At 43.1% G+C, this 12,468-nt stretch overlaps 2 protein-coding genes across 3 annotated transcripts in view; both read left to right on the top strand.

The window, feature by feature from the left end:
* The window catches only part of LOC132994240 (Golgi reassembly-stacking protein 1-like), a 408,891-nt gene that overhangs the window by 382,033 nt on the left and 14,390 nt on the right, over nt 1-12,468 (top strand). The gene's annotated exons all lie outside the window — the stretch shown is intronic.
* Nucleotides 1-12,468, top strand: part of plod2 (procollagen-lysine, 2-oxoglutarate 5-dioxygenase 2) — a 35,027-nt gene that overhangs the window by 21,477 nt on the left and 1,082 nt on the right. The window contains exons 8-19 of one of the 2 annotated variants that reach the window (XM_061064046.1): nt 581-682; nt 2,829-2,954; nt 3,068-3,189; nt 3,810-3,914; nt 5,232-5,357; nt 6,192-6,333; nt 7,047-7,109; nt 8,864-8,977; nt 9,286-9,351; nt 9,607-9,711; nt 11,325-11,471; nt 11,565-11,690. In XM_061064046.1, the coding sequence (XP_060920029.1) occupies nt 581-682; nt 2,829-2,954; nt 3,068-3,189; nt 3,810-3,914; nt 5,232-5,357; nt 6,192-6,333; nt 7,047-7,109; nt 8,864-8,977; nt 9,286-9,351; nt 9,607-9,711; nt 11,325-11,471; nt 11,565-11,690 (1,344 nt within the window). The remainder of the gene's footprint in view (nt 1-580; nt 683-2,828; nt 2,955-3,067; nt 3,190-3,809; nt 3,915-5,231; nt 5,358-6,191; nt 6,334-7,046; nt 7,110-8,863; nt 8,978-9,285; nt 9,352-9,606; nt 9,712-11,324; nt 11,472-11,564; nt 11,691-12,468) is intronic. The other variant, XM_061064047.1, reaches the window with a different exon arrangement.

Here is a 12,468-nt window from a genome sequence, read left to right as displayed (position 1 = left end):
TTCCTCTCTCTCTTCAGCTGCCCTATCCAATAAAGGAAGAAAGTCTCAAAAAAAGGTTGCATGTTTGTCAGTCAAAACAGTCGCCAGAGGAAAATAGCTAACAAAATGTCAGCCACCAATGTTATTCCAACAATGTTATGTGCATAGGGGGTAGTATGTATTGGCCAACACTTAAATCTACATGTAGATACAAGAATCAGCATGAGGAAGAAATACTTGGTACCGAAACATCTTTCATCATGATCTCAAACCATAGACATACACTGAGAGAAAGAGACGGTCTTAGCCAGTGTTCTTAAGTCTTTGAAGTGACTACCTGTCAATTACCTCTTATTCCAAATTCCAACTACTAGCTAGAAGAGGTCAAAAAAGTAGTCTGAAGTATGAAGTTGATCTTCATACTACAGGTGTTGCTGGAGCTTTTTGACCTCTACAAATCCAAATCTTTGGACTAAATATTCCGGGGCCAAACTCTGAAGTTGGATATTCCTAACAACTCTGTGTAATAAAAAAAGGGGCTTCTTTAATATAAAACTTCTGCAACCAGGCATTCACCTGTTTTGAATTCTTTCTTTTGCAGATGTACTTGAACTACTTGGGTAACTACGTCCCCAACACCTGGAACTACGAGCACGGGTGTAGCCACTGTGATGATGACACTGTGGATTTGTCTCAGTTAAAAGTAAGTGCTTCAAATTAAGACATTTTCTCTTCTATTTGCCGCCCCATATTTAAAGTGCAGCTGCAGAAAGTTGGTATTTGTGGGCGTAGGAAAGGATGAAACATCACCTCTTCTTCCAGTATGAACCGTCATCCACCGTGTGTGTGTCTGTCTAGACAGCAGGAGGGGCGGCCCAGTCCGTCCTATTTCAACAGATAAGCAGGACTGGTCTGCGCTGCACAAACGCTCGCTTTTCCAACAGAAATAGGTTCTGTGCCCGTTGGTCCTTTTGGACCCTTTTTAAAAGAGAATAAGTTGCCAGGGAAACTCCTCGGGGAAGTGGAAGCCCAGCACTGCTGCGGTGCAGGATATGGTTTCTGGGGTTTTCAGAAGGGTTCATTTAAAGGGGTGTCACTGTCGGCCAGCCTGCCTTTTAGTGAGCCTTCAGTACGGATTTTATCCAAGTTATGGTGGTTACGTTGAAAATTTGTCACAGGGTTCAGCCAAGCCTGGCGACGTATAGACAGCAGGAGGAATGGCAGGCGAGAGGAAATGTCTCAGGGCTGTGGCGGCTTCTGTCAACAATGTTAGCAAACGTTACTTTTTCCTTTGTGGACACAGTTTTGCAGCATGCACAAGATCCCAGTGAATCTATTCTATTATCCTGGTTTGGATGTTCTCTTTGTTATTAGAGCTGCAGACAGTTTGGATAATCAATAATCATTTTATTCCTGTTTCAAGAAATGTCCAACATTTGCTTCTTCAAGCTTCTTAAATCAAAGGATTTGCTGCTTTTCTTTGTCCATTATGAGAACAAATAAATATTCTTTGGGCTTTTGACTGTTGGTTGGACAAAATAGGAATTTGGGAGACCTCACTCTGGGCTCTGGGAAAATTCCGATGAGGAATTTTTTCTCTATTTTCTGATGTTTTTCAGATTTAACAAGTAATCCATTCATCATGAAAATGACCAGCACATTAATGGATAATGGTAATAATAATAAGTGGCAGCAAACTTGCAGGCCGTCACAATACATAAACAGCAGATCTGCCATGCTCCTGTATGCTCCATAAATAATTCTACTTCGATTGCTTTGACTGGAGCTGATTCAACACAAATGCAGCGTCATGAAAGGCCCCTCTGTGAGGAACGCTCTCTGTGAGGAACGCTCTCTGTGAGGAGCGCTCTCAGTGACCTTCCATAGTGAATACTCAAAAACACTGCTGCTTCTCAATCAGGGGTCAAGTTAGGAAAAGCGTCTCATTGGACCGGCTTTATGAGACTTAGACTTGTGGAGTTTCAGGTCATGTGGGAACACTGGTCATACTGGGGTAAAACCAGGTCACTGGCAGTCTGGTTTGGTTCTCTGTGTACTTTTGGTTTTGGGTTAACTCCCCATGGCAGCACGCCGTGTTACACTACACTTCACTGAGCGAGCTGGACCTCTCCAGCGTTGTCTTCTGTGTTCTAAAGGAAGTCCAGTTGTCACTTTCTTCTGCCTTGATACATAATGAATGCTTCCCTCTGTTGTTTGTGCCTCTCCTTTCCCTTTTCTGTCTGTCCTCTGTGTGTCCATAACAAATGTACGCTCACATCTGAAAGATGCATGAGTTCCAGTACTTGTGCGCTCTAAACACAGTCATTGCGGAACTTGCAAATTAGACGGTTCTGCGCCGATCCTCTTTTCATGCCGGGCCCAGACCTTTGCTGTGAACTGGTCAAGAGGATCAGGGATTCCAGACCAAGCTGTGTGGGCTGGAACTCGGGTGTCATGGGAAAATGTTTCCTCCTCTCTTCTCTGTGTCTCTCTTGCTTTTATGTCTCTTTATATCTTCCTTGCTTTTGGTACTTTGGTTGTACTCTGTACGTGGCAGTTAGGATGCTTTAAAAAGCAGTTCATGTAGTGGGAGTTTATTAGATCACTCACAATAACTGTCTGGTCTCAAGGAGCAGGAGAAGTCCAATCAGTTCCAGCCCAAATGTGCTTACCGTAAACCTCGAGGTTTTTAAAATAGAGCACCACAGAGAGAGATGTAAATGTAAAGACCTCGCTCTCTGTGTACGCCTGAAGTGTCAAATCCAACAATGATTTATGTTAAAGTGCTCCACAGTAAAGCCGCTATGTTTGAAATGGTACTAATTTATTTCCCCTTTTTGTCTAAACAGGAGTATCCAAATGTTCTCATTGGAGTTTTTATCGAGCAGCCCACTCCTTTCCTCCCTGAATTCTTCCAGAGGCTGCTGACCCTGGACTATCCCAAAGATAAACTCAACCTTTTTATCCACAATAATGTGAGTGAGAGCAGAAGTGTTTCTTCGAACACCAGATCTCTATCATCAACCATGTTTCGGCTTCATGCATTTCTCTTTTTTTAAACATTTAATACCGGTTCTCTTACTCTTAGGAGGTTTACCACGAGAAGCACATCCAGAGGTTCTGGGATGAGAACAGGAACACGTTCAACAGCTTCAAGGTTGTGGGACCAGAAGAGAATCTGAGCCAAGGAGAGGCCAGGAACATGGGCATGTGGGTCTAATATCTCTTTGAAGTTGGGTTTTGGTGGAAGAAATGAATTCAACCAGATGAAGGGATTTTTTTAGCTCCAAATAATTTCAGCGTGAAGGAGAATTTTCCTGTTTGGTTTAACCTCAAAATGCATGATTCTTACTGTTTCAGAAAGTCCTCTGAGGTTCCAGAAATATGTGATAGTATTGATCCATTTATAAGTATTCAAATAGAGTAGATGAAATATTGTCAGCTCAGTGGACGGCGCTCCAGACTCGATGTCTTCTCTCTTTTGGAAGAAGCTCCGATTTGTGAATCTTAACAGGTGCAGTTTTTGTCCTCAGTTCCTCCTTTGGGCTAACTCTCTCCCATTGCCAACTATGAGTCGGTTGTCATGGTGATAATTCAATCTGTGAGGGCCTCATCAGAGAGGTACTATCAAAAGCATGCAAGCATTGGTCAGGACAACCCTTTAATGAGGACGTCTGAGTCACATTAGCAGTCTCTAATCTTCCCTGAAATCACATTTATCCAAGAGTCCGACTCTCTGTGATTACTTCCAAGTATGTCATCGACTGTAATCAGCGCCGGATTGAGTAATCGCTACTTTTCTCCTGTGTGTCTGTTTTCGATTTCATTAGGCATCTTTGCCGCAAGGATGCCACATGCGACTTCTACTTCAGCATCGATTCGGATGTGATGCTCACTAACAGGCAGACGCTGAAGCTCCTCGTCGAGCAGAACAGGTAATCACATCGTGCTGTTTGACACAAAAAGAGAGTGAAGTCGACGAGACTCTCTGCTCGTTCTGTTGTGACTGTGAACGGTTGGAAGTTGTCCCTTTAAGTGGCAAAACCACATGAACATTACGGCTGAGTGAATAAAAAGTTTAAAAATAAGACGCCCTGGCTTCCTGTTTTCTCCCCGGCCACATGGAAAGAGAGGGAGAGTCAAATTGCCCGAAACCCCGAAATGCCACTCTGCATTACACAAAAAACAAACATGCAAACCCTTTTTTTCCCCTTTTGCAGCTCGTGATTTTCACGAAACCTTCCCGTAAAAACTTGATGTAATGTGGCGGTGGCGTGGCATCGAGTCCTGTTGGGACGCATGCAAAGTAAAAAGATTTTGTAGGATTATTTAAGGACAGCATGAGAATTCTCCTCCGCTGGGACTGAAGCTGTGGGAAGGAAAAGGCCAATCTGTCTCAAGCGTAAAGCATTTGTATTCAGTGCTGCAGCGTATCCATACCAAACCACCCTGTCATTTACGGCTCAATTATTGGCAAGTTTAATTCAGATAGAGGAAATAAACATCCCTTTCTTTGGGGTTGAGGTTTGTAAGACAGCAGTGGAAAATTCTTGTTACAGTATTTCTTTCAAATCATGGGCGTTTCTAGGCAGGGGCCAACAGGGACCAGTGCCCCTGTAACACTGAGCTTGGTCCACCCTGTGGCCACCCCTCCAAAAGGAAGAGCCCTCCTAACACATACACAGTATTTGTCTCAACAACTGGACTCACAATCTAGTATTAAATTCTGTTACTGAAACATAATATAAATCGTGGTATTTTAAGTTTTGGTATTTAAAGATGTTCTATTATTTGGCATAATATATCTTTTTTAAAGCGATCGTCTTTGTCTATTTTTCACCTGGGTTTAATGTTCCCCTCTGACAAAACAACTGGCCCCAGTTTGGCCCCCTCAGTAAAAGTGGTCTAGAACCTCCACTGTTTCAAATTCCAGTAAATTAAGCAGATTCAGGGTTCAGAAAAAACAGCTTCCTGCAGCGATCGGTTACACTTACAGTATCTGAATCCAGTTTAGAAATGACTTCCTGCTCGGGGCCTGGTTGAATTTACACACTTCTGTGATCTTAAAAGCACTCGGCAGGTTTTCATATCTCTCCGAGGAGATGTTGATCTCATCGATGCAGCGACGCTAGCTTTAGCTCTTAAGAGACCGAGTGCATTACGTGGTCGGATGTCTGTGAGATGTCACTTGAGTTTTATCCGCTCCGACAGAATAACCATCTCTCCGCTCTGCTCTCCTGCTTCCCCTACAGAAAAATAATTGGCCCCCTTGTCACTCGTCACAGCAAGCTGTGGTCCAACTTCTGGGGAGCCTTGAGTCTGGATGGTTATTACGCTCGCTCGGAGGATTATGTCGACATTGTGCAGAGGAAACGTGTGTAAGTCACAAGTGCAATGGAGGCAATTTGTATGGTTCACACACACACACACACACACACACACACACACACACACACACACACACACACACACCAGAGTTGGAACTCTTAGCGTGTCAATGATTTAAAGAAAAGGATGTGCAGACACGGTTCTCATTTTTGTTAAATCAGAGACACCATGACACACAATATCCTGCTCTGTCCTCATAATACACACTTATTAATACACACTAATGATGATGATGTTAAAGATGAGCAGTGATGTCATACTGAGAATCAAAGCCTGAAATATTCCATTTTTTTGGGTGGCTGTGCTCATAGGTAGAGTCTCTTAACCGGACGGTCTGGGGTTCGATCCCCAGCTCCTGCATCTTCATGTCCAATGTGTCCTTGGGCAAGACACTTAACCCCAAGTTGCTCCCGCTGCTTTGTTTGTGACGTATGAATGGGATTAACTACTTGTGATGGATGCTTTACATGGCAGCCTCTGCTTGGATGTGGCAGCAGGAGCCGGGGATCGAACCCCCGACCGTCCGGATGAGAGACGACTGACCCCACCAACGATGAGTCAGATTTTGTACGTTTTAGTACCTGAAACCCCGCAGTACCACATCAAACTTTGAACAACAGCATTCAGGCTTCCCATCCAAATAAACAAAGGGAAATGGCTTCAATATCCTGAAGAAGTTGAAGAGATTTTTTTCTTACCATGTCACCCACTAAAACCGTACCCAATGACCTTCACATTACACCTCCAGATTCAAAGACTGCATAGTTTAACGGTCAATGCAAATGAGCACTTCCTAACTCCTGCTCCTGTCTTGTTGTTTCTAGGGGTGTGTGGAACATTCCTTTTATGGCACATGTATACCTTGTCAAGGGCACTACCTTGAGGAATGAGCTGAAGGAGAGGAACTTCTTTGTCCTGGAGAAACTAGACCCCGATATGGCTTTGTGTAGGAATGCAAGAGAAATGGTATGTGTGCCGAGCCATCGATCTTCATGGCACATTTATGTAAACACATTCTTGAGATGTGCATTTGGCTGCAACCACTGTGAAGAATATCCAGATGAGAAAATGTGCAGAAACATAGAGATGTGATTTTAGTCCTGCTCGGTGAAATACACAATGAATCTTAACGTAAAAGTCAACAGCGCTACGGACTCGAAAAGACGGCAAGTATCAGCTGTTTTCAATGTTTTTTTGTCGGTTGTGAAGGCATGACCCTCCTCTGTTTACCGTTTCTCTGTGGTGCTTAAATGTGCTCTGCTCCCCTTTGTATCCCATCAGCCTTCACTCTCTCTCTCCCGCCTTGTAACATGACCACAAAGTGTCTGCCCGGTAACTAGCTGACTAAAAAGTTGTCTTGCTTCTTGTGCGTTTCTTTCCTCTTGTAAAGTGTGAGCACCTGTGTTTTCATGTCACCTGTATTAACACACATCATGCCTGATCCAAACTGCGTTTTCTTTTTGGATTGTCTTTTTAGCCAGCATGCATTCCTCCCGTATTAATCCACAAAAACATCAGCTTCAGAGGGAAACTTGCTCCTTTTTTTTAATGCATTTTTATTTTCTCCTCCCAAGTTGCTATGTATGTGACATATATATGTTTCAACTGTCACCCTGTCTCTTATTCTGAAATCGTGATTCATGTTATCCTATTTACACGATGCTTCTCCTTTATTTTAGACCAGTCACAGAGAAAAAGACTCCCCTTCTCCGGAATCATTCCATATGCTCAGACCCCCAAAGGTGTCCATTTGTTTTGATTATTCTGTTTCCTGAAACATCCATTTCCAATGGGTTAGCAATCAGGAACCATTCTGAGTTTTGGCTCATTTAACATGCAAAGTGCTTAATTTGATTTGGGATGTTTTTGGCCCGGTTGAGTTGAAATTCCATAAATATATAGGTATTTATTAAGGTTAAAGGTCACATATTATCCTTTTTTTTTAAAACAAGTTTAAATAAGTCTCAGAGCTCCTTAAAACATGTGTGTGAAGTTCCTTGTTCTAAATCCACTCTGATCCTGTATTTGATCATGTCTATAAACCCCTCTATTTCAGCCCTGCTCAGAACAGGCTGTTTCTGTGACTGTACCTTTAAATATGTAAATGAGCTGCATCTGATCACGCCCCCTCTCTGGAAGGGCTTGGGTGTACTCGGTCTTTCTCGCTCCATGTCCTATTGTTTACGGTGAGAAGGCAGACTCAGAGGGCAGAACAAACACCTAGCTGTGGGAGTGTCACCCACCTGGGGGAGGGGCTACTGCCCTTTGTGATGTCATGATTGAGCACATATTTTCTGAAAAGTGGAGCAGGAGAGACAGAGAGGATGGACTTTTCTCATCATTGGGGGGTTTGTAGACAGACTAGAGACACATGTTAGAGTTAGAGGAACATGGTACAGTGTAGTTTGTGTAATATGTGACCTTTAAACAGAATTGGCAGTAACATATTTGAAATAAAAAAATCTTAATTTTGATTAACCGTCTTTCTCGCTGCCTATCCTCATATCAGGAGCTGGCAGCTCTTTGGAAATTGATGTTGAAGTTTTGCCTGAGTTTTGTGTTAAAAGCAGAGATTTGTGTCTGAGCTAGAGAACGAAAAAATAAATGATGTCTGTCCTGTTTTTATAAAATGCCTTCCAAAAGGGAAATGAAGGAGGAGAAAGGTTGGAGAGTCGGTTCACATGCAAGTCCCCCTGTCCTGATGCTTTACAATGAACAGCCAACCCTTTACAGAAAAACATATGTAACGAGCTGCTTTCTTTAAAAACACACTGACTGATCTCAGACTAGGCTCCAAAAAAAATTCCTTTTAACTCATGAAAAAAAAAAATCCTCCTGGTTAAAATCACAGCTTTCACAGTTTGATTTTTTTGACACAATTTGGAAACCTACACCAGGAAATGTATTAATCATTCCCAATTCATCATCTTTTTGATCTCGGCAAAGCCTAGTCTGATAGTGAGTCCAAATCCAGCCCTACACAGCGCCCTCTCCCCCCCATGCTTCACTGCAGAGGGAATATATTCCTGGATTTGCTTTGTTCCAAACACCTCTCTGTTCCTGTTCCCCCCCAGCCTCTCACCTCACTGCCCCCCCCCCCCCCCCCCTGTCCCCCGACACCAACACCCTGCAGCCCCCCAAACACACATAAATAATCATAGATTATTTATACGCCATCTGTGTCTATCTAAAGTGACAAACAACAGATTTCAGTGTGTTTAATAAGCACACTTAAATCACACTTTATTTTCATTTTGATGCAAATGAAGCTTTGAAGTAGTTTGCAACAAGTAACAGTTTGGTCAGGTTATATGCTAATGCTAATGCTAACCATCGATGTGTTACTATGATGACAACCTGCAGTATGCTTAAGAACTGTAAAAATGTGCATGTGTTATAGTTATGTAGATGGTGTTAGAAATCCTTCCTGTGACAATGTAACTCAACTTTTCCCCGTTTTTGGAACTGACTCAACTTTTTCCTCCGTTGGCTGCAGGGGGTCTTCATGTACATTACAAACCTTCACGACTTCGGGAGGCTCATTTCCACGGCCAATTATAACGTTTCACATTACAACAGTGACTTGTGGCAGATATTTGAAAACCCAGTGGTAAGTCATTAGACTCTCTCATTATTCCTCAACACATTTGTTTTTCTAAATAGCTGGAATAAAACCACAGCCACCTGCAAATGGTTATTACCCAATAACGGGAGGGGGATTACACATGTGAGACGATTTTGAAATAATGACTCGAATGTGATAAGACCTCCGGACTGACAACGTTTGAGATTTAGTCCTGGATTTGGCACCCTGAGACCCGGCCCTGTGGGAGAGGGGGATTATCTCTGTGAGGTATGCGGGTCAGCAAACAGTCCGCACTAAACGGGCACTGATGGAAAAATTCTTTCTCCTCACAGGACTGGAAGGAGAAGTACATCCACCAAAATTACACTCAGATTTTCACTCAGAACTACATGGAGGAGGTAGGTATTAATGTGTGTGTGTGTGTGTGTGTGTGTGTGTGTGTGTGTGTGTGTGTGTCTGCATCTGTTCAAGACAGACGGTGAGACAGAGAAAGAGAATGACATAATATCACAGGCAAAGCCCGACATCTGTTTTTAACATTTCTGAATATTACATTACATCCACTACAGCTCGAGGTGAAGGTGTGCCTGAAGTCTGTTCTATGAAAAGTCTGTCTGAGCCACTAAGTGTGTTTCTGTGTGTGTGTGTTGCAGCCCTGTCCAGATGTGTTCTGGTTCCCAGTGTTCTCAGAGAAGGCCTGTGATGAAATAGTGGAGGAGATGGAGCACTACGGAACCTGGTCTGGAGGCAGACACGAGGTCAGTGCTGCTAGCTTCTCTTAGCAGTATTCACATGATAAGCTTTCTTCTTAAGTTTTTTTCATTCTACAATTCACTTAGCAGACGTACATCAGAGAGTAAGTACAACACAAGCAAGGATCTAGAAAAAAGGGAACAATGTCAGAGCAAACGATCAGCTTTGAGTCTGATTGGACACACATGTGCTGACAGGAAGTGACCAGAGGCAAAGCACAACATTGAGGGCAGTTCTTGAGAGCTCTAATCAGTATAGAAACCATCTTATAAGTCGTCGTTATCAAACAAAAACCATCGTCATTACCATCATCATCATCAATAATATGGAGACCATCATCATTAAGTTAGTAGGTATTCATAAAGAGCTGGGTCCTTAGCTTTTTCTTAAAGGTGCAGAGGGACTCTGCAGATCACATGGAGTTTGGAAGTTCATTCCACCACCGGGGGGCGACAGAGGAGAAGAGTCTAGTCAGAGACTTAGGACCCTGTTGTGAAGGTTGGATCAGACGCCTTTCATTGGCAGAGCGTAGTGGGGGGGGGGAGTGTAGACCTGGATCAGAGAGTTAAAGTTAGGAGACGTTTTTGTCGCTGTTTTGTAAGCGAGCAGCAGAGTTTTAAATGTGATGCGAGCAGTAACTGGGAGTCATCTCTGTTTACTTAATTATTTCAGCGACACTGAAATGTGACGATAGCTTTTTTTGGCATCTTTCCAGCAGTGTTAGCTCACAGTTAGCACAGCTGGAGACAGCAGAGCTCATCTTGTAGTCTACAGAAAACCATTTTATAATTAAAAAAAATAACTTTACTAACTTTTTAATTGCCAGAGTTTGATCATTTTTTTAGAGTCTCTGTATAGTTAATAGCCGAGCACCCAACAGAGAGGAGTGAAGGGGAAAAAAAGAGCCACATGTTGCCTACTAAACTTGATGGTAGTGTGATGTATTTGTTGTCTTTGACGGCTCGGTGGGATGTTACTTTTCAAACTACCGTCGTTGTGGTGGAGGGGGTGAGGTTGAGGTCTGATTCAGCTCCCGTTTGAATTCTGATGCTGTATATTTGTTAGGACATGCATAATCTAACACACACACACACACACACACACACACACACACACAGACATGACTGGAGCTCAGGGTGCTTATCCTCACATGCTTAATTTAACGACTATCATTTGCAGGTCTGTCATTCACATGTAGCCAAATAAATGGTTATGATGTTCTGTTTTTATGTGGATGGTTTATAATTCATGCGGTCTGTTTTATGTCGTTTTGAAATTGGTATTCAACGTGTTTTAAAAGTTTGCCTCCCAGACAAAATGTGCCCAGATACTTTGACTCACTCACTGTGTTTGGGGAAACGACCGAGCTGGATGGATCATTAAGCCTCACGCAGACAGACAACAGAGCAGCCTGCGGTTCTAGAGACACACACACACACACACACACACACACACACACACACACACACACCTACACACACACACACACACACGTCATCATCACTTTGAAAGCTGTGGTCAGCCTCATATCCAGGAAGGCAGGTCATTTATCCCAGCCTTAATCACTCTGCAGTGTTTTTTTTTATTCTCTCTCTTTTTCTTTTTTTTTTTTTCTCAGGACAAGCGGATCACCGGCGGCTACGAGACCGTGCCGACGGACGACATTCACATGAAGCAGATCGGCTACGACAAAGAGTGGCTGCACTTCATCAGAGAGTTCATATCCCCTGTCACTTTAAAAGTCTTCTCTGGATACTACACAAAGGTCGGTCTGACCTGAATGCTAAAAAGTGATGCTCGGTGTGAGCTTTGACAGACAGTCAGCTGACGTCATGTACTTCTGTGCCTTCCTTCACAGGGTTACGCTGTGATGAACTTTGTGGTTAAATACACACCTGGGAGGCAAGCATACCTGAGGCCCCATCACGACTCCTCCACCTTCACCATCAACATCGCCCTGAATAACAAAGACACAGACTTTCAGGTAAGAAAGATATCCAAAAGACTCATCCACAACGGCCTTCTGACTTTGTTTCAGACAAATTCAAAGTATTGATTTTATAATTCATTAGACTTTTCTGTTATTGGATTTAACAAGTCTGAACTGCTTAATAAGCTGTTTAGGTTTTCTAATAGTTAAGAAAGTTTATGTTCACTCAGATGTTAGTAGATGTCATTGAACGGGTTTAAAGTGACCTTACTATCTGATCAGACATTAAGGAAACATGTTGAAGTGCTGGCTTCTCTGACAACAATGCAGCAGCCAGTATGTCCTCCTTCTAACTTTAGATTCTGCTCCTGAATGATCTGGATTTGTTTGGACCAGAGAAGGTAGGCGCTTTTAAGGCGACCCCCACACGGCCGTTTTGGACGCCCCTCGGTTTGTCAGATATGAGAGCAGTTATCAGGTCAACAGGTGTTGCAGCGATGGAAGCGGGCAAGAGAAGTGGTTCAGATAGAAGTGATTGTACCCGACCTAAAAAGCCTCTGCATGTTTCTAATAAGCTCCACGAGCAGAAACGTGCTCAAACTAGGATCAATATTGGAGATGCTTTTGAAAAATGGAGAGAGGTTAGAACACAGAAAGGTTTACAGACCCATGCAGAGCTGGATAAACACTGAAGCTTCAGAGTCCACCACATGGTGACCTGAGTGAGCATGGACTCTAGAGAGGGGGGGGGGGGGGGGGAGACAGCTCTCTGTAATGTTTAGAATTTAGACTGCAGTACCCGTTTTAAACACTAGGAGTTAAATATTTCCAC

This window comes from Labrus mixtus, chromosome 19, assembly GCF_963584025.1.
Source record: "Labrus mixtus chromosome 19, fLabMix1.1, whole genome shotgun sequence".
Taxonomy (NCBI): Eukaryota; Metazoa; Chordata; class Actinopteri; order Labriformes; family Labridae; genus Labrus; species Labrus mixtus.
The sequence above is the reverse complement of the archived record's forward strand: the minus strand, read 5'-3'. Positions and strand labels throughout refer to the sequence as shown.